A 26,986-nucleotide genomic window follows, 5' to 3' on the forward strand; every position below is an offset into this window, starting at 1 on the left:
ATGGTGTGGATCATTGTAGCAGGTGAGGGGCCCAGCTCAGTGTCCCTGCTCCCAGCCCCATGCCCAGCCCGACCATTATGGGGGTCTCTGGGAAGATGGGACACTCCTTGGGGTGTCACTTAACCTGTCTGTGCCTCCATTTCCCCTTGTACGAATGGGCGATAATCATCCCTCCTGCACCTTGTGTCTGGTTAGATAGTCAGGACTTGGCTTTAGGGTGGGGGCTTTTTCTCACCATGTCTGTGCAGCACCCAGCACCTCTGACTCCCAGCCCTCTCCCAATCTAACCACTAGACCCCACTACCTTCCCAGAGCCAGGGATAGAACCCAGGAGTCCTGGCTCCCAGGCTTCTGGGCCCATTTAGGTAGATAGATGGGTACAGAGGAGTGCTCTGGATTTTAGGCAGTTTAGGGCGAAGCTCCCAGGAATCTCTGGGATCTCAGAGAGGTTCCTCTGGCTGGGTTTTGTCCCAGGGGCCCTGTCTCTGGGACTGTGCAGTGAGGATGGGGAGCAGTGACTGTGCCGGGGTCTGTCTCATGGCCTGTCTCCTCACCACAGAGCTCAGCTACCCTAAGCCCTCCATCTCCATATGCCCAGAGGAGGGGTCGCCCTGTGTGGGAATGTGACAGACCCAGAGCAGTGGGGTACAGGAATCTGCTAGAGGGCAAATATACTGGTCACTGGATGAGTAGTTTTCTGTTCCCTGAGTGACCAGAGCAGGGGCTGCACTAGGGTAATCAGGAACCTGCTAGAACCAATTAATTAGAACACCTGATTAGATCACCTGCAGCCAATCAAGGCAGGCTAATCAGGGCACCTGGGTTTAAAAAGGAGCTTGCCTCAGTTTGTGAAGAGCTGAGAGTGAACCGCTGCAGGACTGAGGAGTACAAGTGTTATCAGACACCAGGAGGAAGGTCCTGTGGTGAGGATAAAGAAGGTGTTTGGAGGAGTCCATGGGGAGTTGTAGCTGTCATGCAGCTGTACCAGGAAGCACTATAGACAGTGGCAATCCACAGGGCCCTGGGCTGGAACCTGGAGTAGAGGATGGGCCTGGGTTCCCCCTCAAACCTCCCAACTCCTGATCAGACACAGGAGCAGTTGACCCAGACTGTGGGTAACACCAGAGCGGAAGATCACTGAGGTCAGCAAATCCGCCAATAAGCGCAGGACCCACCAAGGTAGAGGAGGAACTTTGTCACAGGGAACCATGACCGTCTGGTGTTGGGGTCTGTACCAGCACTTGAGGTTCCTTCCCTACAAAGATGGAAACCTGAACATTTCCTGGCGCTGTCCCTGGGACTAGGCCCTAAGGGCAGGTTACAGACACATGGGGAGGGGTTTGTGTGGTGGCTCACACAGTCAGCCATGGAAGGCAGTAACAGGCTGGGGGTGGGGCCAGCACATCATGCCCTGTCCCTGCAGCCTCCTCCCCATCCCCAGACTCAACGCTGTCACCCCACTAGCTCCTGAGCCCCAGTCTGTGACCCCCCAGCAGCAGCCCTGGGTGCCCCACTCTGCCCTAACCGGACTCTGTGGCTGGTGCAGTGATGAATTTCTGCTCCTGGGGGATTCTGCAGCACGGGGCAGGCAGGGAATTTATTTCCCCACAGAAAATACATTCTGCCCTAGAAGTGCTGCAGTTCTGCCTCTGCCCACCAGGGGTCCCACGATGGGCTGTTTTCACGCTGCTGGCTGCTCTGGTGCCACAGCGGCCCCTGGTGGGCAAAAGGCAGAACTGCAGCACTTCTGGAGCAGAATATATTTTCTGCAGGTGAAAAACAAAATTATGCGGGACCGATGAATTCTGTGTGTTTGCAGATGTGCAGAATTCCCCCATGAGTAACAGTGTCTGTGTGTCCCTGCTGCTGCCTGATGGAGGGGCTGGGCCCTGCTCTGCGTGTCAATCACATGGGTCCTGTGCCCTAGTGCAGAGGTTTTCAAAGTTCAGGTCATGACTCAGTACTGGGTCGTAGAATGCCAGGCACTGGGTCGCCTTGCTCAGCACCCAGGGACTCTGGCTGCTGGCCAGTAAAAACTACTAATAAAACTACTAGTCCATACCCAGCAGCAGATCTGGCTTGTAGGCAGGGGAGCCATGGGGCTCCGTGCTGCCCCCCAGGAATTGGCCAATGGGAGCTGGCTACAAACTCATCTGCCAGGGCCCCTGCACTGCGCAGATCTTTGGGCTTCCGGTCCACTAGCCACATCTTAAGGTCTGGAGGGCAGATGTCAGACAGCTGCTCCAACCCCACCAGGTTATACACGTCCTCTGTGGTGGTGGCCCCTGTGCCCTTCCCCCACTTATGGAGATATTCCCCCAGCAGGTTGGCAACCTCCTTGTAAGTGACCCCTGAGGTCTTGCGTACACCCCGGAATCATTTCCTGTTTGCCTCAGGGGGTCAGTTCAAACTTTAGCAGCAAAGCCTGTTTGAACAGGTCATAGTCCCCTGTCTCAATACCATCCATTTGGCTGAATGCTTCTATGGCCTTGGGCCTCAGAAGGGGGGTCAGAAAGTGGAGCCCCACTCCCACCCCTCCTTAAACCGGGGCAGCACTTTGGTGTCTAGATTCCCCACAAAAAATGGTGTCTCGGGGCCCTTCCCCACTTACCTCCCAGCAGGGCCCTCTTGGCCCGCTGTGCTTCCAGCTCCAACTCGTGCTTCCGCTGTTCTTCACGGTCCTCCAGCCTCCGCTCCTCCTGCTCCAGCTCCTTCGCTTTCAGCTCCAGCCTCTGCAGCTCCTCCAGGGAAGAACCTGACTGGGGTCCCCCTGTGCTGACTGGGGAGTCGGGTCTGATAGACTTCCAGCTGCTACACAGACTGACCCCACAGCTACTCCCCAACTCTCCAGGCACCCCTGGGGTCTGGAGCCTGCTCCTCAGACTGGTCATTCTCTACAAGCTGAGCAATCAGCCGCTCCTTAATGAGCATCCCAATGCTCAGCCCTCTCTCCCTGCACAGACGCGCCAGGTCGCTCTTACGCAGCTGGTTATAGGCCACTTCTGTGCTGGTTCCTTTCAATACCCTCGTTCTATCACCGGCAGCCACTCACTGCAAAAATCCTGTGCTTGCAGCCAACTGTCTACAGGGTCCATCCAGCAACCATCCTCTGCTACCATGTTGTGTCAGACTCACAGATCGTGCCCACTCTTGGCCCTGTGCGGTCCGTGGGGGGAGCTCCCTTCAGTGAGAGCCCTTCTCAGGGGTCCTCTCTCTTGGGGGTTAAGCCCGTCCACCTCCTGGAACCGCACCTCTCTGAGCCTTAGCCATGTCTGTCTCTCACTGTGGGCCCCCTCAGGGAATCCACTCACTCTGGGTCCCTGGGCCCTCCACTCCCAGAGGGAATAATGCCACCCTGGTCTCTAGCCTGGAGCGACTCTCAGCCAGCGTAAAACAGGAGGTTTATTGAGCGTCTGAACCCAGCACAGGAAACTCTCAGGGTCTCAGGCCTGGCCTCCCTCAGCCCAGCACATCCCAGTCTCCCTGCATCCAGGTGGGCTCTGCCTGCTCCCCAGGACCCCCTGATTCCCAGCTGGGCATCTGATATCACCAGCCCCAAGCCCCCCCTCTGTCCATTGTCTTCTCTGCAGGTAAACAGGGTCGCCTGGGTCTCCTCTCCTCTCATCTGTCCTCTGGCCCCCTCTGGCTGGAACCGGCTGGTCAGGTCACTGGGGTCCTCTCTTTGCAGCCCATTGTCCTCCCACTGGCCAGAACTGGCTACGACTCCTGAGCTGGGCCTCTGGGTCACCAGTCACTGGGGTGTCCATTCTCCAGGCCATTGGCCAGGGTCCCAATTTTGCTGGTCCTCTGTAACAACCAGCTCCCTCTCCCATCACCTCATTAAACCCTTAATACCCAGGGAAACTGAGTCCCACCCCCTCTGCATGCAAACCATTGGAAAAACCAAGGAAACCTCTTCCCTTCATCACACCCTTCGTTTCACCCCTGGTTCCTGCTCTGCTGTGTCTGTAACAGCTGGTCCCGGGGGTCAATGTGGGATTTGCCATGGGGCTGAACAGGCTGTGGGCTCTGGATGCTGCAGCAGCCCCTTTTTAACCCGCCACTCAGCTCCAGGCCTCTCCTCCTCAGATCCCCCATTTTCTTTTCTGTCTCCTTGTCCTCAGTTTGTGCCCCCCCCCACAGTCCTCCTGCCCCATAAGGACTCCCCACCCCATATTCATCCCCCCTCCCCCTCTAGGCATTCCAGGGGGATAGGATTATTCCCCCCAGACTGAGGCATTGGCCATCTTAGCCAGGGGCAACATGGCTGCCCCGTGAGGGCTTCAGGGGGTGAGGGGGTGGCCATGTTAACTGAGAGCCACCAGGGGGTCCCTTCTCTTAGGGACCAAAAGGAGATTGAGGTTATGGCTAGTGATGGGGCGGTGAGGGGGGGACAAGCCGGAGGTGCGAGGGAAGCAGAACATGGGAAGGGCCCGTGTGGTTGAACAGAGGAGGGGCCGGGGGGGGGTGAGGTCGTGTTGCCAACAGTCCTGTATCTCTAGGGACACCCCGTATTTACACAGGAAGGTGCCTGTCTCGTGGCATGTCAGGCCGGGATTCCCATTCTCCCGGATCTCAGTGCCGGCTGCGGCCAGGCCGGTGTCTGCACAGCCCGGCGGGTCGTGGGGGAGAACGGGCCGTTTGTTGTCACCGGCTCCAGCCGAGGGCACGTTAGTCCCCGTGAAGGAAACCCCGGCACGGGAGCTGCATGTGGGCGATGCCTGCCAGCGGGAGCCCTGCCCACCTGGGCCTGCAAACAGAAGGGGCTCGGTGCTTAGCAGTTACATGAGGAGTCCTGGCTCCCAAACCCCCTCATCTAACCACTAGACCCCACTCCCCTCCCAGAGCCTGGAACAGAATCAAACCTTCCTGGTCCCCAGCTTTGTACTGCCGCTAGCCAATGACGTGTAAACAAAGCCTGTGTCACGTCCCTCTCTAGGGGTCTGGCCACATAACCCCTGACAGTGTCTCCCCCAGCTCGGGGGCAGGGTCTCTGTGGGGGCATTAGAGGGTCCCTGGGTCTCTCCCGGCTGGTGACCCTGTGACACTACACCCCATATTCTTCCTAGAAATATTGTTATAATAGGATTACAGCATAACTAAGATGGTGTTTTATGCGAGATGGGTCTAGTGAGGGATCATTGGAAAGGTGACGATTTACTGACTAGGATTATCCTATTTGTACGCATGGATCATTGTGTATCTCAAGCTAGGAATATTGACTATACATCTGTACTGAAAATGTGTTTGCCCCTGGGGAAGGCCCACCAGACAGAATGCAACCAGCCTGCCTGGCTAGCTGGAGACCAGTCAATGGACCGTTCTGGGGAACAATAGGTCTTTGAAGATGCTGATCTCCCGCCTTCCTGAGAAGTTTCCTAGGATGCGCCAAACAACCTCTGACTCATGGCTGCGTTGACCCTGCAGGGTCATGTGATTAATTCACCTGGCACTGGACTCCATTCTGGAATCCCAGTATTTTTCCACTGAGGTGGGGGGAACCACACTGGAAAACAAAGGGGGCTTGTGCCATCAAACCTATTTAATGCTGGGAAGTGAGATAATCAGGTGTGATAAATGAAGTGTGGGGGGGAGGGGGTAGCTCCCTTTTATGGACACCCAGCCAGCCAGTAGCTATAAAATCCCTCTTAGCAGCTGTTCTCTAACTGCTCTACCTGTAAGGGTGAAAGGGCTCACTGCTCTGCGTAGGTAAAAGGAAGTGAGAGGGCTCTTGGCCAGAAGGGGTTGACGGGGTGGGGGGAGCCGAGAAGGACTGAGCCCAGGCTGGGAAAGGTGCCTGGCCTGTGACAGGAATAGCTGGAGTTTTAAGCTGCAAGCAAGAGCAGTTTGCCTTCAGTAAACTCTGCAACCTGCTTAAAACAACATTTAGGGTGAGAAATTCCTGCTTGTAACCGGTTTCTTTAGTATCTAAGCTTCTGTTGAGGTTTGGTTTTATTTGCTGGGTGAGCTGCTTTGATCTGTTGGCTGCCCCTTATCATCACTTCATGTCTGTCTTTTGTAGCTAATAAACTGGTTTTTGTTTTCTCTAAAACCGGTTTGTGGAATTCAGAACTGGGGGGCAAAAAGCTGTGCAGATCTTCTCCCCATGGCGGGAGGGAGCGGATTTTATGTGCTTGCGCCGTACAGTTCTCTGTGCAGCACAAGACAGGACAGTTTGGGGTTTACGCTCCAGAGGGGGTTTGCACTTGAGTGCTGGGCAGCTCCTGAGCTGAAGGCTTCCCACGCCGAGCTGGTTTCAGTGTCTGTGTCTTTCTGCAGCTGGGTGTGTCCCTGCCTGCGTGTGCTGGGGAAGGCGAGAGGTCCTGACTCAGCCGGACGGTGAACGCAACAGATCCCTTCGTCTGGTCAGAGCCCGAGGAGCTGGCGGTAGCTGTTAGGAAAAGGAGCGGGTTGATCCAGAGGTGGATTTCAGTACGAGCTTCTTTCTTGCGATAGTTGTTCCCCTCGACCCAATTGTCGAGGAAGCACTGGATTAGTTACAGCCACTCTTTTTTATCTGTTAGGATGTAAACACCTACATCCATTACAGCACCCCAAAAACCCTTATTAAGTAACATGAATGCCCACACTATGATTATACCTGCCCCGATTTACAGCATTACGTGTATTATACAGACGTTTTTACCTTGAAAAGACATTTCTTAGCCACAAGTTCCCTTAATCAGCCCTTCACAGGGGACGGCATGATCCCCCAGCTCGTTTATGGAGCTGGGAAAGGAAGGGAGGGGGAGATAACGCTGCTCTTCTCAAAACGTATCTTTTAGATCCCCACATTCCGTATCCAGCTGTGAGCTCATCTATCCCCAGCAAGCGGAAGGGGAGGGCGAACGAAATGGTGCCTGCCTGTGACTTTACTCCCTAACACCGCGCCAGCGGTTACTTAACCCTTACATGCTGCGACAGTAGCAGATGAGGGGCCCAGCTCGGTGTCCAGAGCCCCACGCTCAGCTGGACCCTCGAGGGGACTCTGCGCTGATGGGACGCTCTGCCCTGAGCCCTGGGCCCAGCGGAGGGGGAGCCCAGCCGGGGCATTGGGTCCCCAGCCAGGGAGGAGCAGCAGCTGCTGGAGGTTCGAGGCTGAGGAACCCCAGCACCAGGGGGAACTGCAGAGCACGGGGCCTTTACTGGGACGTGGTCCCCCCGGCTTTCCCCATCAGGGGACATACAGCGGAGTCAAGGCCCAGCTGGCATCGTCCCATCCACATAAATCCCCCCCAGACACCCAGGAAGGACCCTGATGATCGATGCTGAGTCACAAGGAGGGGGGAGGGGACGCATTGAGGCATCTTTTATGTGATTTTGCATCCTGTTAACCTCTAGATTTGTAATAAACACTGATCTATAAACCAGCCCCCTCCCCAGGCAGCTACAGCCCCCCCTCCCAGTGCCAGGAGTGTGTGTCACACCCGGGGGAGATGGGAGCGCTGGACGAGGGGTGGGGCCTCCAGCTCTAACCACTAGACACCACTCCCTTCCCAGAGCCATATTATATTACGCTGAGTTTCCCAGGCAGTAGCAGAAACAGCAAGCGAGTGCCGGCTCTGGACACACTTCCCCTTTTCACACATTTTTTGGCTGCTGCTTTAGCACCTCCGGATCTAAATTTATCCCTCCCCCGTCCGATTACGGGGGCCGGAAACCACAACCCCTCCAACTCTACTGTCTCATCTCTGTCTCACACCACTGTGCTAAGAATAGATTCTGCAGCGACACTACCTGGGAAGGAGGTTGGCCAGGTCACTCCACCCTCATGCTCCAGGGCGGGTGATGGGCCCAGCCGGGTCAGGAAGGAATCTCTGCCCCGCTCCATAGCAGAGGGTCGCTCCATGGGGGGCACTGTGTGTGTGTGTGTGTGGATCACTCCTCTGCTCTGAGCTGCTGCTCCAGGGAGGCTACACAGGCCTGTTAGAAAAGGTCAGGGCAGCCTGGGCACCTCTTGACATGTCCTGAGATTTCCCCCATTCCCAGCTGGTCTCCAGACTGTGAAGCTCCAATGTGGGGCTAGGTAGTAATGGTGGGGATGGGGGCTGGGCTGCTGCAGGAGGGGATGTGGTTTGCTGGGCGTTGCAGGGATCTGGCTTTGCACTGACCATGGTAGATTTGGGCTGGAGATTGCAGAGAAACCATCTGGTGGGAAGAAAGGGGCCGAGCGCATCACAGGCTTCCTGGTGCTGCAGCCCCCCGGCGCAGTTCCTCATTCCGCTCGCACTTGGGCCTCAGGCTCGGTGGAGCTCAGCACTGGGGTGTTGGTGGCAGCGCTGAGGGTCCCCCCACTGCCCCATCATGGCATCTGCTCTCACCGTCGTCCTCCTCGGTGAGTATCGGAGACAGTCAGGGAGTGTGTCTATGGGCTATGGGGATCAGAGACCAGGGTACAGGATCCAGTTGCTCTGGGATCTGGTCCCTAATGACCCATCTCCTTTCCAGGCTGCTGGCTGGCCGGGCAGAGTGGGGTGTCCGGACGTGAGTATCTGTGGGGAATGGGGCAGGTGGAGGAATTTCCACCTTAAGGACAAGGGACGTGGGTGGGGGATGAGGGGCACAGATTCCCCAAGCAGATGATCCTCTCAGACCGCTGCTCCCTTACACACACGGAGGAGGGGACTGAGGCCTCGCCCCACTCATTACAGGGATGAGCACCACACAAGGTGAATTCACCTGCACTCAAAGCAGGAAATACAGAGTGAAGGCACCAGCCCCCCCGCAGCGCCCCCGCACTGTGCCCGGGGAGCTGGCAGGAGCCGGGGAACGGGTCAGGCAGAGCAGGGCTGTAAGTCGTGGACACGCAGCGGGACTGGAGCAAGGCCCCGTTGTGTCTCCCCCTCGGCTTGCTGCACACGCGTGTCACTGCTTTGCTCGTGGGTCAGGCTCAGCCCGGCCCGGCGTTCGGAACGTCCCCTGAACAGCTTTGGGAATATCCCGTCCCCAAAGGGGCCCCCGGCACCGTGCAGAGCGGAGCTAAATCCCCAGCGGCTGAGAGCGGTTTGGGGCGGGGCAGAGCCAGAGATTGAGCCTCAGGGGTGGGCAGGAAAATGTTAGAACAACCGGGGGTTTTGCAAACGTGTTTTTCGGAGCCTTTGCTCAAAGGACTCAGATTTGTCCCACAAACCCCACCCCACACTCCTGTGCATACAGCACATTGCCGGACAATTGGAGTAAATGTGTTTTTTTAGAATATTTAAAAAAATAATCCATGTTCAGCGCAACTCCAGCAATGTTAGAAAAACGGAAGGAGGGTGATTCTGATCTCAGCCCCCACAAGGGTCAATCTGCAGTCACTCTTGACCCACAGAGCGGGAGAGCTGAATTCACTCTGGATAACTAAAGGAAACTGAGACGGGAAATCTCCTTTCCCCCCTACTGTGTCTCCCCGGTTGTGAGCCACGGGGCCGGGCTGCACCCCAGGGATGGGCGGGGGGTGAAACGCTGGAGCGACAGATGGGCAGAGGATTGAATCAGACGGACGTGGTTTGTGTCACCCCCACTTACTGCCTGTTTGTTTGTGACTCCAGAGGGGTCCTACCCCAAACCCTCCATCTCCATCAGCCCTGGTGGGGTGATCCCCTGGGGGGGAAACGTCACCATCCGGTGTTGGCATCAGCGCCTGGGAATGAAGATCCTCCTCTACAAGGATGGAGCTGGGAACTATCTGACTTACACAGACCCTGCCGGCTCTGAGGCTGAATTTCCCATCACCAGCGCCAGACGGGAACACGGGGGCAGCTACACCTGTCGTTATAGCAACAGATCAGTACGAGCTGCCTACTCGGAGCCCAGTGACCCTGTGCAGATCATTGTAGCAGGTGAGGGGACCAGCCCAGCACCTCATCTCCCAGCCCCACACCCAGCTAGATCCCCGGGGGCTCGCACCGATGGGCCACTCAGAACCAGGCTCTGCCCTGGGCCCAGCAGAGGGGACGCCCGGCCAGGGAGGGGGGACGGAGTCACTGGGGGGTCCCAGCCAGGGGGGAGCAGCCTTCTACCCTGCACATGGTCGGACGCTGCCCTGGTCACCGCGGTGTCGGGCGCCTGCCAGTCGAGCATTAAGCGCCGTGGCCCCGTCTGTCCCGGGCGGGTCGTTCTCTCTCGTCCTCTCCCCGGGGGAGGTCTGTGCCCACCGCGCAGGGGCTGCTCTGGGGCGGTTTGGGGGGTCAATGGCCGCGCTGCTCCCAGTCGATAACGGAGCAGGCCGGCCGGGGAGGGCACCTGGCCTTGGAGCCAGAGGTGGGGAGGTATGGGGGGCCCTTGTCTGCTGGGGGAGCTCGTTCTGCAGCCTGGGCCTGTCCCCAGGGGAAGTTCTGTTCCCTGCCCAGACGAGCGTGACCCTGATTGTGGCTGGGCCGGAGGCAGGGAGCTGACACCCCGGGGTCACCCCAGAGCTGTGGGCTGTTGTCCGGTGATCTGGGAGGGAATCTCTGCCCGGGGGCCCCTGGATCTGCCCATGGCTGAGGCTGGCTAGGGAGGCCGGGGCTGGGTGGGTGCCCGGGTATGGCTCTCACAGCCTGTCTCCTGTGCACAGATCCCAGCTTACCCAGACCCTCCATCTCCCTGAACCTCACTTCAGTCACTGCCTCAGGGGCAGACGCCACCATCCGGTGTCAGGGGCAGCACGTGGACGTGAGGTTTTTCCTGCACAAGGCTGGAGACCTGAACCCACAGCGACACATGGACCCTGCAGGGGTCGCGGCCGAGTTCCACATCCCCACCGTGGGCCAGCAGCACGGAGGGAGCTACAGCTGCAGCTACCGGCCCCGGTCAGAGCCCTTCATCTCCTCGCAGCCCAGTGACCCTGTGCAGCTGGTGGTAGCAGGTGAGGGGCCCGGCTCAGCATCCTGGCTCCCAGCCCCACACCCAGACAAACCCTCAGGGGGTCTCTGCACAGATGGGATGCTCAGAGCAGGCTCTGCCCTGAGCCCTGCAGAGGGGACGCCTGGCCAGGGTACGGGACCGAGTCACTGGGGGGTTCCCCAGCCAGGAGAGCAGCAGCCATTGGAAATTCAGGGCGGTGGGAGGGGGGATCCCTGCCCCTAACTTCCTGCTAAGCTGCTGCGGCCAGGGAGAGGCAGGTCTCCCGGGGTCCCGTGCTGCTGCAGTGATAAAGGGCTGAGGGGAGTCCTCTTTCCCTGCCGCTGTCCTGGGGCCTCCTGCACCCCAAATCCCTCGTCCCCAGCCCCATCCCAGAGCCCCCAGCCCCAGCCGGAGCCCTCACTACCCCGCGCACTCCAACCCTCTGCCGCAGCCCTGAGCCCCCTCCCACACACCTCAGCCCCACCCTCACCACACATCACCTCTCTGTGCACATAACAAAATTTATTCCACATATGGATGTAAAAATTAGAGGGAACACGGCGCCGCCCCCAGGGAGCAGCAGCTCATGGAGATGCGGGGCTGAGGGAGGGGGAATCCCTGCCTCAGGGGAGCTGCAGAGCAGGGGCCTGTCCCAGGGGGATGTTCCCCTGGCTTCTCCCGCTCTGGGGGCGCACAGAGGAGTCGGGCCCAGGGGCTGCCCAGCCGGCCCCGCCCCCAGCCTGCGACGGCCTTCCAGGGCGGGCTATGTGATGCCCACCTGGGCTGGGGGCTGTCGGGTTACAGGGCAGTGGGAGCTGCACACGTTGGCTGCTCAGAAGCAGCCTCAAAACTGCTTCTGTGGGGAGACCCCCAAGGATTCCCGGGCAGGGGAAGTGGGGGGAGCTTGAGCCTGGGGTGGGATTTTTTTTGTGGTGCGGAGAGAAAGAAACCAGCCGGGGGACAGCAGCCAGCAGCTCCTCCCCCGCCCCAGCGCTGCTGGTGGAAACGGCTGGTAGAGTTTGGAGGGAGGCTGCCCAGCACCGGGGAGAGACACCAGCAGCCAGCGAGGTACCAACCGGCACCAGAAACGCAGGGACCCAGCGAGCAGGAGCCAGTGGAGAGGGAACCGGTGGCCGAGCTGTGTCATCGAAGGGGCCAGGCACAGAGCTGGCAGGGGGACAGTCCCGTTGGGAAGGGGCAGAGATGGCAGGAACAGGAGGAAGCAGACAGAGGAAAGACAGAGGCAGGAGGGGGAAAGTTAAAGGAAGAACCAGGCAGTGAAACAGGAAGGAAAAAGAGTCTCTAAGTACCTAAGTCATTGTTAGAAAACCGCAGGAGAAGTGAAGCACGAATGAAACGTGACAGAAATGAGCTGGGAGCAAAGAGAAACGGGCTGTAGAAATGAGGAGGACGTGAGCTGCAGCGAAAGTGAAGCAAATAGTACGGACACAACGTCCGCCCGGCACCTTCAGATGCAGCAACAGAAATAGACAAATTGCCAGAGAGCAAAGGGACTCTAGAAAAAGCAGTGGAGGGATAGTAGCTTAGTTGAGAAGCCGACCCATCGCCTGGAGAATTCGCTGCAGGTATCTGAGCTGGAGCTCAGAGCAGCAAACAGAGACGGCGCAAGGGGAGGGCTCAAGATACAACAAACCAGCCTAGGAACAGAGAAGCCGCGACGGGACCGTAGCGCGGTGGGTTCTGGCCTAGTGCCTGGGACGCTCCAACTCCAGCTCCTGGGGCTCCATGAATGTAAATTGTTGCCATGAAGTGGGTTTAATTCAGCCAATGGCAGTTACTGCTCAGGCAGCTCAGCAATAGTTCCCAGTGTGACCCTACCCAGCAGTTCCTGCTACACCAGCGAACTCTGATCCACTTGTGACCATTCCCCACTGAACTGATTTATCCCTCCCCAGCTGAAGGAGAGAAAACACAATTGGCCTCTAGGTCCCCTCGGCCTCTCCTTGCCCTGCCCAGCCACCCCTCCATGGGCTCCTGGCAGATGGATCTGTGCTATTGCCCTGCTGGGGGGTGGGGGTCCCTGTGTGTGTCTTGAGTCGCTAGCCCAGCTCCCTCGGTCTTGCATTCAGGGGAAAAGCATCCAGGGGACTCTCCCTGCAGGCCCCTGTATCGGCCTCGTCACTGGGGCTGGGCTGTGGGGACGGGGCGCAGTGATCGTGCCGGGGTCTCTCTCATGGCCTGTCTCCTCCTGCCTGCAGAGCCCAGCTACCCCAAACCCAACATCTCCCTGCGCCCCAGCGGGCGGGTCGCCCTGGGGGGAGCCGTGACCATCCGGTGTGAGTGTCAGTGTCGGGGAGCGAGGTTCCTTCTGAGTAAAGCGGGAGACCTGGACACACGGCGCTCGATGGATGCCGCGGGGGACGTGGCTGAGTTTCCCATCCGCAACGTGAATCGGGGAGATGCAGGGAGCTACAGCTGCCAATATAGCACCACATTGGACCCGCCCGTCTGGTCAGAGCCCAGCGACCCCATGGAGCTGGTGGTAGCAGGTGAGGGGCCCAGTTTGGATTTCCTGCTCCCAATCTCACCTACAGCTGAACCCTCAGCTGGTCTTGGCTCCAATGGGGCACTCAGAACTAGGCTCTACCCTGAACCCAGATGGGGAGTGGGGACAGAGTCACTGGGGGGTTCCCCAGCCAGGGGGTAGCAGCAGCCGCTGGAGTTTGAGGGCTGATGGCCCTGGGCGCCAACTTATATGGGCTCCTGGGGCTTTAGCCCCAGGAATATTCACAGTCAGGGGTTCTGCTCCAGCAATATTTCGAGCTAGGTTTCTCCCCTGCTCTGGGCTGCCGGCAGTCGCCACGGGCCCAGAGCCTTTTAAATCCGAGCTGCGGCCGGGAGTCAGAGGGCTCTGGGCTGCCTGCAACCGCACAGAGCCCAGAGCCTTTTAAATCCCAGCCACGGCCGGGAATCAGAGGGCTCTGGGCTCCCCGCGGCTGCCGGCAGCCCAGAGCCCTCTGAGTCCCGGCCCCTGGCCGCTGATTGCCCCCTCCCCAGATCCCTGCCCCAACTGCCCCCCAGGACCCTCACCCCTTATCTAAGCACCACTGGTCCTTGTTCCCCGATTACCCCCTCCCGAGACCCCTGCCCCTAACTGCCCCTTGGAACCTCAGCCCCTATCTAAGCCTCCGTTCTCCTTGTCCCCAACGGCCCCCTCCTGAGACCCCACCCAACTTCCCCCCAGGACCCTCCTACCTGTCCCCTGATAAACCTCCTGGACTCCCATGCCTATCTAATTGCTGCCTGTCCCCTGACTGCCCCTCCGAACCTCTGCCCCATCCAGCCCCCCCTGCTCCTTATCCCTTGACTGCCCCCCGGAATCCCCTACCTCTTCTCCAACCCCCAAACCGCTTACTGTGCCACTCAGGCCAGCGTGTCTGGCTCCGTTCAGCTCCAGACAGTTGCTGCAATGCTCCCCCATGGAGCCCACAGCCCTCTCCCACCCCCAGCACCTGCCTTCCAGATTTGAACACCTCAAAATTCAGGAGTGCTCAAGCTCGGTTTGGGCAGCTTTTACTTCATTCTCCCAAATCAGTTTCCCCGGCAAGGTGCCAACTGAAGGTGTTGGAGAACAGAGAGATCGGGTGGCCTCCTAATGCCTGGTAAAGAGACAAAGGCCGGAGGAGGGAGTGTCAGTGCCTGTGCGGACTTCTGGGAAGTGCACGGTGTGGAAGGGGATGCTGTGATGCTTTGGAACAACTCCATGCAAAGCCAGTCAGGACTCTGGGGGAGCCTCCTCTCTTGGAGCATACTGTCTCCAGGGCAAGAAGCTTACACCTTCCTGGGTCTGACCTCGGAGCATTCAGCATGCCCTTCCACATCATGCACTTTCCACAGCGAGTCTGCCCAGGCTGGTCCTGGGGCAACCAGAAGTCCCTGCACCCCAACTCCGCAGTCAGATGTGACTCGCAGCCAGACAGTAAAACAGAAGGTTTATTAGATGACGGGAACACAGTTTAAACAGAGCTTGTTGGTACAGAAAACAGAGCCCTTCTGTCAGGTCCATCTTGGGGGGTGGGGAGCCCAGAACCAAGTTCTGGGTCTCTCCCCATTTCCCCAGCCAGCTCCAAACTGACACTCCCTCCTCTGGCCTCTATGTCTCTTCTGGACAGGGAGGCCACCTGATCTTTGTCCCCAACACCTTCAGTTGGCATCTTGCAGGGGAAACTGAGGCACCCACACAGTATTCAGAGAAAATATTAAGAACATTCCCACTTCATCACAACAGGTGCAACAAAATATAATACTGTATATTGAAGTAGGCAAGTGCTGCTTCTGACTTTCCACTTTTAATTGACCCTTGTAATCTTGTGGCACTGACGCGTTGTAGCTTCATTTTATATCGGCTTACAGGGCGGGAGCGGGGGGGCACCACCATTTTGGGCCCCACCAAAAATTATACAAACCTGCTGCCTATGCTGATGGCTGGGTGCTCGGTTCCCACCCACCCCCATCCCAGCAGACACTTGTTTTAATCCCACAGAGGGAACCGACCCAGCTGGGCCCCAGCAGCCGGATCTCCCCACGACGGAGCCAGAGGGAGAAGGTGAGCAGGAGAAATGGAACAATTCATCCCCCAGGGAACAGGGCTCCCTGCTCAGACGCCCACGGGGCCATTCGGGCCGTTTGGAGGGGGATGGTCCCTGCAGACAGAACTGATGGGTTCAATTCTTCTAGATAGAGGGTGATGGATAGATCCATGGGATGGATGGTCACAGGTCGGTGGGGCCAGCTGGCCACTGAAATAGGAACAGACCTGCTCCGCAGTGACTCCAGGTGTGAATGGCACCTGGCTGGGGCAGGGACCGTCTCTGTGTTGTGTGTCCATACAGCTCTGAGCACACGGGGGAGCTGGCCCATGACAGGGGCTCCTGGTAATTAATACCAGTCAGTAATGATTTTGGTTCTGGTTTCCGTGGAGCCAGGCAGGGGCTGTATCTGCGCTCAGGGTCTCGCTGGGCCGATCCTCCCCTGTTCTGGGATCATGGGTGCGCTGAACCGACCCGAATCCCTTGGTCCCGTCCTCTCCCCAGGGACGCCGGCTCAGCCTGGGGTAGAGCCGCCGTTGCCAGTTGTGGGGAGGAGAAATTCCCTGCGTAACTATGTCACGGAGTCCCTGGGCGATGCTCTGGACCTGCTCCCCACCAAGCCAGGCAGGACTTTGGGGAGCCTCCTCTCCCTTGGAGCAGACTTGTTCAGGGCAAGAAGCTCATACGGCTTCACCTCCTGGGTCTCTCCTTGGAGCATTCAGCATCCTCTGCCCCTCCGTGCGCTTCCCCCAGTGAGCCCGCCCAGGTGGGGTCCTGGGGAAGCCACAGGGTCCTGCACCCCCACAGCGCAGTCAGACGTGACTCTCAGCCAGCCAGTAACACAGAGATTTATTTGATGACAGGAACAGGGTCTAAAACAGAGCTTGTAGGTACAGAGAACTGGACCCCTTGGCCGGGTCCATTCTGGGGGGCAGTGAGCCAGACACCCACGTCTGCACTTCACTCCTCGTCCCCAGCCAGCTCCAGACTGAAAACCCCTCCAGTCCCTCCCCTCTGCTCAGCACTTAAAAAGGGATAGAGAATAAGACTGACTTTCCCAGGCCAGGAGGTCACCTGATCTCTTTGTCTCCAACATCTTCAGCTGGCACCTTTGCAGAGGAGGGGCCCAGGCCATCAGTTGCTAGGAGACAGAGGGTCAGGCATTTAGATGCACTGGCCTTTGCTCTGCTAGATACTTAAGAACTGCGGAGGGGACACTGAGGCACCAACACAGTATTCAGAGAAAACATTAAGAACATTCCCAGTTCCTCACAAACTAACATCAGATACCAGAGCGCCAGCTTTCTCACGCCGCTGCCCCAACCCCTGACAGACTCTGGTTCTATTCCCACAGGGGGAACCGACCCGACTCAGCCGGGAAAAGCGCCGGCTCCCACCCGCCCAGGCACCGTGAGGCCAGGTACTAGGGCTGGGGGGAGAATCACCATCGAACCAACTCTGGAAACAGGTTTGTGCAGCCCAAGGAGACGCCCTCAAGGGGAGCCATGAAGGGCTGGTTGGGTAGGACGGAGGCAGATCCCCACAGCGAATGCCCCATCTGAACCCTCCCGGACTCATTTCATATGAGGGGGTGTCACTGGGCAGATGCCAGATTGGCTTGGTGGGGACAGGGCCTGGGAGAGCTTCCCCCCAACGCACAGCCCCACCCCGGGAGCCCCACAAACCGGGGTGCTGTGCTGCCCACTGGCACCACAAAGCCACCCGTGTGGGGCTCAGCTCGGTGCGTATCCCCCTGGGAGAACAGGGCCGGGGACGGAGAGCCAGGGAAATGATCCCATGTATCCTGTGTCTCTGCCTGAGTCTGCAGACAGCCCGGGGGAACGGCTCAGAAGCAGGGCTCCCCCCACCCAGGGGTGCTGCCCAGCGGGGTGTCAACCCTGGAACCTACCAACCCAGATAGATACTGGGTTAACTCTGTCACCTACCAATTCCATGTGACACAGTTAACTCTGTACCCTAATAATGGCCGTTGCTACAGCACCCGAGGCCTGACAACTATTCTCTGTCCCAGGATCTCGCCACCCCAGGAATTTCTCCCCACTGACCATCACCTTCCACGCCCACTGGGGGTCCGAGGGGCCTGAGCCCAGGAGATACACGCAGACATATACGCTGGGGCTGGGAGTGGGAGCCAGTCTGCCCCCCTCCCCCCAATCTGGCTAAACAGCTCTATGGCCTTGGCACCCAGAAAGGGGGCTGGACGCCGGAGCCTTTCCGCAGGGTCAGCCTGGCTCCAATTTCCAGCCTTGCCAAAGGCCGCGAGACAGGCACCTGCATCTCCCCCTCCTTAACCTGGGGCAGCAATTTAGTGTCGAGGTTCCCTGTGGAATTGGCACCCAGGGTCCATCCCCACTCACCCCTGGACGGGTCCCTCTGCCTCCCAGCCCCAGCTGGGTCAGGAACCAGCTCCCTAGAGCGATCATCCTCTTCCAGCTGAGCAACCAGCTGGGCCTCGGTGAGCTTTCCAATGCGCAGCCGTCTCTCTGCACAGCTCTGCAATGTCCTTCTTCAGGAGATGGTTATAGGCCATCTCCACGCTGTTCCCAGCGGTCACGGACTCACAGGCCACTCCCAGAGGGAATAATGCCACCCTGTTCTCTAGACAGGAGCAACTCTCAGCCAGTGTAAAACAGGAGGGTTTATTGAGCATCTGAACCCAACACAGGCCATGGCTACACTTGCAGATGTGCAGTGCTGGGAGTTACAGCTGCAGCCAGGGAGATGCAGCGCTGTATGTGCCTTGCAAGTGTGGACGGTGTGTAAGTTGCAGCGCTGTAAACCCACCACCAGCGCTGCAACTCTCCAGTGTAGCCAAGCCCACAGGAAACTCTCAGGGCCTCAGGCCTGGCCTCCCTCAGCCCAGCACATCCCAGTCTCTCATGCCTCCAGGTGGCCTCTGCCTGCTCTCCACTGACAGCCCAGAACCCCGTCCTTCCAGCTGGGCATCTTATATCACCTCCCCCAGGCCCCACCTCTGTCCATTGTCTTCTGGCCAGGGAAACAGGGCTGCTTGGGCCTCCTCTGCTCTAAACCGTCCTTTGCACCCCTCTGGCTGGAACCGGCTGGTCAGGTCAGCGGGGTCCTCTCCTCTTCTCCGTCCTTTGTTCCTCACTGGCTAGAACCGGCTGAGTGCCAAGCTGGGGTGGGGGTGGGGCTTTTTGTCTCCAGGTCGCCAGGTGACGGGGTTCCCCAGCTCCAGGCCGTTGTTTGTGGGTCCCAGGTGACCATGCCAGGGTGTCTGTCTCACGGCCTGTGTCCCGCTACCTGCAGAGCCCAGGAACCCCAAACCCAACATCTCCCTGCACCCCAGCAGGCAGCTCGCCTTGGGGGGAGCCGTGACCATCCGGTGTGAGTGTCGGTGTCAGGGAGCGAGGGTCCTTCTGAGTAAAGCTGGAGACCCGGACGCACGGCGCTCGATGGACCCCGTGGGGGACGTGGCTGAGTTTCCCATCCGCAGTGTGAGCCAGGGAGATGCAGGGAGCTACAGCTGCCAATGTAGCACCAAGTGGGACCCGCCCGTCTGGTCGGAGCCCAGCGACCCCGTGGAGCTGGTGGTATCAGGTGAGGGGCCCGGCTCCGCGTCTCTGCTCCCAGCCCCACACCCAGCCAGACCCTCAGGGGGACTTGGCCCCGAAGGGCCACTCAGAGCCAGGCTTTTCCCTGAGCCCTGGGCCCAGCAGAGGAGACGCCCGGCCAGGGAGTGGGGACGGAGTCACTGGGGGGTTCCCCAGCCAGGGGGCAGCAGCAGCCACTGGATTTTCAGGGCCGATGGCTGGGTGCTTGGTTCCCTCCCTCCCCGATCCCAGCTGATGCTCATTTTCATCCCACAGATGGAACCGACCCAGCTGGGACCCAGCAAACAGATCCCCCCACAACGGAGTCTGAGGGAGAAGGTGAGCGAGAAAATTGAACAATTCATCCCCCAGGGAACAGGGTTCCCGAGTCAGATGCCCACGGGGCCATTCGGGCTGTTTGGAGGGGGATGGTCCTGCAGACAGAACTGATGGGTTCAATTCTACTATATAGAGGGTGATGGACAGATCCATGGGGACCGACGGCCACAGGTCAGTGGGAATGTGGGTCCTTGGGAACGTAGGGCAGTGGACAGATGGGAGCACGTCTGGTGAGGGATAGAAAGATGGACTAAGACGTTGTCTACATGAAAACTGGACCTGAAATGACAAATCCTGTGTCGTTCCCACGGGCTGTCGGTATTAGCGCCCCTGGTTTGATAACAGCCCTGTTTGGCAGACAAGCTCCCCTGTAGTTCTACAGACACAGGGACGTTCCTGCTCCCAGATAGGAACAGCCGCACCCAGACCTGCTCCGCAGTGACTCCAGGTGTGAATGGCACCTGGCTGGGGCAGGGACTGTCTCTGTGTCATGTGTCTGTACAGCTCCGAGCACACGGAGGGCTGGCCCATGACGTGGGTTCCTGGTAATTAATACTAGTTGTCACGGAGTGTGGGGGAGTCCGGCTCTGCACCCCTCTTCCTGGGACTCACAGTGACTCTCAGCCAGCCAGTAAAACAGAAGTTTTATTGGACAACAGGAACGCAGGATACAGCAGAGCTTGGGGCCAGAGTCAGGACCTCTCAATCCCGCCCTTCTGGGGCTTCAGGATGCTTGGATCCCAGCCTAGGATTCCCTGAACTCCCACCACCCAGCCCCAAACCGAAACTGACCCAACCGTCTCCACTCGGCTCTCTGCCTTTGTCTAGCTTCCCAGGCAAAGGTGTTGACCTTCCCTCCCCCGTGCCTAGCTCAGGTTACAGGCTGAATACCTGTCCCTCACCTAAAGTCCTCCCTTGCTCTCCCATCCCCCACACAGACAGCCCCTACTCCATCACATCTCTCCCCCTTTCGAGACTGAACTGAGCGGGGTCACTCTGCCCAGTGACCTGGGGAAGTTCGGGGCCCCCTCTCCGGGACAGCGCATCCGCTACCAGGTTGGCGCTTCCCTTCATATGGACCACATCCATGTCATAGTCCTGCAGGAGCAGGCTCCACCTCAGGAGCTTGGCGTTGGCTCCTTTCATCTGGTGCAGCCAGGTCAGGGGAGAGTGGTCGGTGTACACGGTGAAGTGGCGCCCAAAGAGATATGGCTCCAGTTTCTTAAGGGCCCACACCATGGCCAGGCATTCCTTCTCGATGGCCGCGTAGTTCTGCTCCCGGGGTAGCAACTTCTTGCTCAGATACACGATGGGGTGTCTCTCCCACTTTTCATCCTCCTGCATCAACACCACCCCCAGGCCCGTGTCTGAGGCGTCGGTGAACACCAGAAAGGGCTTGTCAAAATCTGGGTTTGCCAGAACTGGGCCACTAACCAGAGCCTCCTTCAGCGCCCGGAGAGCCTCCTGGCACTGCTCGGTCCAGACCACCTTGTCTGGCTTCCCCTTCTTGCACAGCTCAGTGATGGGGGCAGCTATGGTGCTAAAGTGGGGCACGAACCTTTGATAGTACCCCGCCATCCCAACATAGGCCTGGACCTGCTTTTTGGTTTGGGGCACGGGCCAGTCTTTGATCACCTCCACCTTGGCTGGTTCCGGCTTTAGGCAGCCGCTCCCCACCCGATGGCCCAGGTAAGATACTTCTGCCATCCCCACCTTGCACTTCTCAGCCTTTACGGTTAACCCAGCCTCTCGGAGTCGGTCCAGCACTTGTTTAACCTGGGACACGTGGTCCTCCCAGCTCTGGCTGAAGACGCAGATGTCATCAATATATGCCACGGCAAAACTCTCCATCCCCCTCAGTAGCTGATCCACCAGGCGTTGGAAGGTGGCCGGCGCTCCCTTGAGGCCAAAGGGCAGGGTCAGAAACTCGTAGAGCCCCAGAGGGGTGATAAAGGCCGATTTCAGCCTGGCATCTGCGTCCAGCGGCACTTGCCAGTAGCCCTTTGTAAGATCCATGGTGGTGAGGTACCGAGCGCCTCCCAGCTTGTCCAGGAGCTCGTCAGGCCTGGGCATGGGGTAGGCATCAGATACGGTGATGGCATTGAGCTTTCGATAGTCCACACAGAACCGGATCGACCCGTCCTTCTTGGGGACCAGCACCACTGGTGAGTCCCAAGGGTTGGCGGACGGCTGGATCACCCCCAAAGCCAGCATGTCCCTGACCTCTCTTTCTAGCTCCTGGGCAGTTTTCCTGGTGACCCGAAAAGGGGAGCATCTTATAGGGGGTGTGACCCCGTCTCCACCCGGTGGACAGTCAAATTACTGCACCCAGGCTGGTTGGAAAACAGCTGTCGGTACAGATGCAGCACCCCTCTGATCTCAGCCTGCTGGGCCAGGGTCAGCTGATCAGAGAGGGGAATTGCCTCCAGGGGGGAATCAGCTTTTGTCCCTGGGAGTAGATCCACTAAAGGGTCATCCCCCGGTTCCTCCCAATGCCCACACACGGCCAACACCATATTCCCCCGGTCATAGTATGGCTTCATCATATTCACATGGTACACCCGGCGGTGGTGCGCCCGGTTCGACAGCTCCACCACATAGTTTACCTCATTCAGTTGCTGGACAACCTTGAAGGGCCCTTCCCAGGCGGCCTGGAGTTTGTTTTTCCTCACGGGGATGAGAACCATCACTTGATCCCCGGTGGCGAAGGCGCGGGCCCGCGCCGTGCGGTCGTACCAGACCTTCTGCTTCCTCTGGGCTCGGGCCAGATTCTCCCTGGCCAGGCCCATGAGCTCGGCAAGTCTTTCCCGGAAGGTCAGGACATACTCCACCACCGACTCTCCATCGGGAGCGGCCTTCCCCTCCCATTCGTCTCTCATCAGGTCCAGGGGCCCCCTTACCCGCCTTCCATACAACAGTTCGAAAGGCGAGAACCCAGTTGACTCCTGGGGTACCTCCCTGTACGCGAACAGCAGGTGAGGTAAATACTTGTCCCAGTCCTGTGGGTGCTGGTGCATAAATGTTTTTAGCATCATCTTTAGCGTCCCGTTGAACCTCTCCACCAGCCCGTTGGTCTGGGGGTGATACGCTGAGGCCCAGTTGTGCCGGTCCCCACATTTCTCCCACAGGGACTGGAGCAGGTTCGACATGAAATTGGACCCCTGGTCCGTTAAGACTTCCTTGGGGAACCCCACCCGGCTGAAATGGTCAGCAGCGCATCTGCCACGGTGTCTGCTTCGATAGAGGACAAGGCCACCGCCTCGGGGTAGATAGTGGCGAAATCTACCACCACCAGGATGTGTTTCTTCCCTGACCGGGTCGCCTTGCTGAGAGGTCCCACCATGTCTATGGCCACTTTCTGGAAAGGTTCTTCTATGATGGGCAAAGGCCTCAGAGCTGCTTTCCCCTTGTCCCGGGCCTTCCCCACCCGCTGGCAGGGGTCACAGGATTGGCAGTACTGTCGGACATGGGTAAAGACCCCAGGCCAGTAAAAGTTCTGTAGCAGCCTCTGCCTGGTGCGACGGATTCCCTGGTGCCCTGCGAGGGGGATGTCATGGGCCAGGTACAGGAGCTTGTGGCGAAACTTCTGGGGAACCACCAGCTGCCTCCTGATCCCCCACGACTCCACTTCCCTGGGGGGAGCCTATTCTCAGTACAGGACCCCCTTCTCCCACAGGAACCTCTCCTTGCAACCTCTCCTCATGGTCTGTACCGCACTGAGGTTGGCCAGGTCCCTTGGCCTCTGCAAGGAGGGATCTTTCTGCAACTCGGCCTGGAACTCAGCAGCTGGGACAGGGATGGGGACCTGCTCTCTCTCACCAGCTGGGTCGGAGGCCGCAACCTCTCTGAGCCGTGTCTCTGGGCGTTCCCTCCCCACCTGGTTAGGGTCCTGCGCCTTGGGCCGAGTACCTTCCCCGTTGTCAGAGCGCAGTGCCCTGCGTCGACTCTGACTACGGGTCACGACCAGGGCACCCCGGGCGTTGCTTGGCCAGTCCTCGAGGTGCCCCCCCATTAACACCTCCGTGGGCAAATGGGGGTGCACCTCCACGTCCTTGGGGCCCTCCTTGTCCCCCCACTTCAGGTGTACCCTTGCCACGGGCACCTTGAATGGGGTCCCAATCACACCCCTCAGGGTCAGGAAGGTGTTGGGCACCATCCGATCTGGGGCCACCACCCCGGGCCGAGCCAGCGTCACCTCTGCACCCGTGTCCCAGTACCCAGTGACCTCCCTCCCGTCTACCTCCAGGGGGACAAGGCACTCACTCCGGAGGGGCAGCCCCGTGCCCACCCTGTAAACCCAAAACTCGGAGCCTGGAGCATCCAGCCCCTCAGAGGAGCTGACCTGGGGCCCCCCTCCCTCCTTTGCAGGTGGTACGCGGCCAGCCCCCCTTTACTGCGAATGCTGCCCCTCATCCGGCTGCGTCTCTACCAAGTTAACCCGGTGTGGGGTCGGTCTGCTCAGTTTGTCCTTGAGCCTGGGGCACTGGGACCGTATGTGGCCCCTCTGGCCACAGTGATAGCAGCTCATGTCCCGTTGATTCCCTCGAACCGGTCGGTTGTCCCTGGCGCTGGCCGTTCCCCTTGGGAGGGGGTTCTCCCGATTCCCCTTTTGGGTGGTCCCAGGATGACTCTCTCTCTGCATCACGACGGGCCTGTTCCTTTGGGGCTCCTCCCTGCCACCCCACGACCGGCTCTTCATAAACTCATCAGCCAGCCGCCCTGCATGTCGCGGGTTCTCTGGCTTTTGGTCCCTTAACCACAGCCTCAGGTCAGATGGGCACCGCTCATACAGCTGCTCCAGTACCAGCAGTTTAATCACGTCCCCCTTCGTCTGGGCCCCATCTGCCCACTTGCTGGCGTACCCCTCCATGTGGATGGCTAGTTGCAGATATGAGACCTCAGGGGTTTTATCCTGACTCCGGAACCTCTCCCGGTACATCTCAGGGGTCAGCCCAAACTCGCGCAGCAGGGCCTGCTGGAATAGTTCGTAGTTCCCTTTCTCCTCCTCTCCCAGCTGGCCGTACAATGCCACGGCCTTGGGGTCCAGTAAGGGGGTGAGAACCCGGAGCCTGTCCGCAGGATCTACCTGGTGCAGCTTGCAGGCCGTCTCAAAGGCATCTAGGAAGTGACCCATGTCCTCCCCCTCCTTACGCTGGGCCAGGATGGACTTATCAAAGCTCCGTGCAGTTCTGGGCCCCCCCTCACTCACCGTAGCCGGGGGCCCGCTGCCCCCCAGCCTCGCCAGTTACAGCTCATGTTGACACTGTCGCTCTTTCTCCTCCAGTTCCCGCTGTCTTTGTCTCTCCTCACGTTCCCTCTGTCTCTCTCTCTCCTCCCGGTCATGTTCTCTCTGTTTCTCACGATCCTTCAGCTCTCTCAGTTTTAGCTCCTTCTCCCATTCCGGCCGCATGTGCTCCACGGAGGCCGAGCGTCGCCGGGACGATCCCCTGCTGGGGGGTGAGCGTCGCCGGGAGGATCCCCTGCTGGCCGGGGGGGTCACGGCGCCCTCGGTAGTCGCTGGGCTCCTCTTCCCCCTCCCCCTAGGCATAGGCATGGGGGAGTCTTGGGAAGCCCTCAGCCGCCGGCTGACCACTCCCAGCAGGGACAGACACTGGTGCCTGTGCTGCATCGGCCTGGCTGCTTCCCTCAGAGACAGGGATCGGTTCATTCAAGCGATCTCCCTTCTCCAGCTGGGCAATCAGCTGGTCTTTGGTGAGCCTCCCTCTGCGCAGCCCCCTCTGCTTGCACAGCTCCACCAGGTCGCACTTGCGCTGCGTGGCATACATCTTCCTGCTGGTCGCTCGCAGGCCGGGGTGCTCACTGCTCCCCACGGTTTCCAGGGGGACCCCTAGTGTGCCAGTCCTTGAGGTCACCACCTCTCTGCCAGGGTCGAGCTGCAGACTCCTCCGCCCCTGGGACTGCACGCTGTGATCCCCCGGGGGACCCTGTTACTGCAAAGTCCTTCTCTCTGGGCACGCACTCCCAGGGGTTAATCATCCCTACAATCGTCCCTTCGTTTTACTGCTCCCCAGTCACTTACTGCAGGAAGCGCCGTCCACGGGGTGCAGTAGATCCTACCACTAGCACCAGTTGTCACGGAGTGTGGGGGAGTCCGGCCCTGCACCCCTCTTCCTGGGACTCACAGTGACTCTCAGCCAGCCAGTAAAACAGAAGGTTTATTGGACAACAGGAACACAGGATACAGCAGAGCTTTTGGGCAGAGCCAGGACCCCTCAATCGAGTCCTTCTGGGGGTGCAGGGAGCTTAGTTCCCAGCTTGGGATTCCCTGCACTGCACTCCCCAGCCTCTCCTTGGCTCTCTGCCTTTGTCTAGCTTCCCGGGCAAAGGTGTTGACCTCCTGTGACGAAGTGGGACTGTTCGCACTGGGGGCTGGGTACAGATCCTAAGTATCTAGCAGCAAAAGTCCATGCAGCAAATGCCTGACACTCTGTTGCCTAGCAACTGATGGCCCGAGCACCTTCCCTGCAAAGGTGCATCTAAAGGTGTTGGAGACAAAGGGGTCAGGTGACCTCCTGGCCCGGGAAAGAAGCGGAGCAGAGAGGAGGGGCCGGAGGGGGCTGGGCAGACTGGAGTTGGCTGGGAAACAGAGGGGAAGCAGAGAGAGAGGGCTCTGATCCCCAATGGGGGTTATGGGGCCCCAAGATGGACCTAACAGGGGTGGATCCTGTTATCTGTGCCTGCAAGACCTGTGTTGGACTGTGTTCCTGTCGTCTAAATAAACCTTCTGCTTTACTGGCTGGCTGAGAGTCCTGGTGAATCGGCAGGGAGCCCGGGGGTGCAGGGCCTGACTTCCCTACACTTCGTGACACCTCCCCTCCCGCCTGCCTAGCTCAGGTTACAGGCTCAGGTTCTGTCCATCACCTAAAGTCCTCCCCGGCTCTCCCATCCCCCACACAGACAGTCCCTACTCCATCACACCATTGAGACGTCAGGAGCAGCGGGTGACGTCCCAGCCTCCCCCCGTGCGCACTGCCTGGCTGTGTGTGGCAGGAGCCGAGATACCCGGGGCTGGGCTCACTGCACAGCAGACAGGCCGGGGCAGAGGCACCTGTGGGGGTGGGCAGAGGGGCAGTTCAACTGCCCAGGCGCAACGTTCAGCGGGGAAGCTGAGGCTCAGCCCCCCGGGGCAGCAGGACGCAGCCTCCCCTGAGGGGTCCGGCGCCAGGGAGGCCCCAGAGCTGCAGCACCTGGGAGACCCCAGAGGGGGGCTGGGCCGGACCTGCTGGAGAGAGGGGTTGGGGGCTCTGCTCCCGGGGCAGCGCCAGCTGCCGATTTCCCCGTCGAAGCCGCCAAGTGACTCTCCCTTTCCCCCCGCAGAAGCCCCCCCGGAGCACCCGGATTTCACCCAAGCCAACATCACCCGCCTGGCGCTGGGCGCCGTGGTCCTGCTCATCCTGGGGCCGATCCTGGCTGAAGTCTATTACAGCCGCCCAATGGGGGCATCCTAGGTGAGGCGACCCCCCCTTCTGTGCCTCTTGCAACACGGGCCCCTCTAACCCCCCGTCTCTCTGCATCCCCAGGAGCCTGGATCTGGCCGTACAGAGAAGAGAATCTCCCCAGGGGAGGAACCGCTTCTCCTTGGGGGGCTGAGATGCCGGTACAAACCCCCTGCCCCCAAACACCCCTGCCTCAAGCATCCTGCCCCCCAGACTGCTCCTGACCTGACTGCTGCACCCCAGGATTGACCCCCCA

The 26,986-nt window shown here is 59.3% G+C and overlaps 1 protein-coding gene and 1 long non-coding RNA gene across 2 annotated transcripts; both read left to right on the top strand.

The window, feature by feature from the left end:
* On the top strand, positions 1-26,742 carry LOC120388463 (immunoglobulin superfamily member 1-like). The gene is made up of 10 exons (XM_039510286.1): positions 1-22; positions 846-923; positions 8,449-8,484; positions 9,534-9,824; positions 10,541-10,831; positions 13,029-13,319; positions 15,314-15,376; positions 18,651-18,941; positions 19,211-19,273; positions 26,612-26,742. Exons 1-10 carry the CDS (start codon positions 1-3, stop codon positions 26,740-26,742), a joined length of 1,557 nt encoding a protein of 518 aa, XP_039366220.1.
* Positions 5,768-6,975, top strand: LOC120388398. The gene is made up of 3 exons (XR_005590557.1): positions 5,768-5,891; positions 6,280-6,422; positions 6,786-6,975. It is a non-coding gene; the product is annotated as an uncharacterized LOC120388398 (long non-coding RNA).
* Positions 26,743-26,986: the final 244 nt, after the last annotated feature.

The sequence above is a fragment of the Mauremys reevesii genome, linkage group 22, assembly GCF_016161935.1.
Source record: "Mauremys reevesii isolate NIE-2019 linkage group 22, ASM1616193v1, whole genome shotgun sequence".
Lineage (NCBI taxonomy): Eukaryota > Metazoa > Chordata > Testudines > Geoemydidae > Mauremys > Mauremys reevesii.

Coding starts and splice junctions, on each gene's coding strand:
- LOC120388463 (XM_039510286.1), top strand. CDS start 1: ATGGTGTGGATCATTGTAGCAG. Junction 23..845: donor GGTGTGGATCATTGTAGCAG/GTGAGGGGCCCA, acceptor AGCTTGCCTCAG/TTTGTGAAGAGCTGAGAGTG. Junction 19,274..26,611: donor AACGGAGTCTGAGGGAGAAG/GTGAGCGAGAAA, acceptor TTCCCCCCGCAG/AAGCCCCCCCGGAGCACCCG.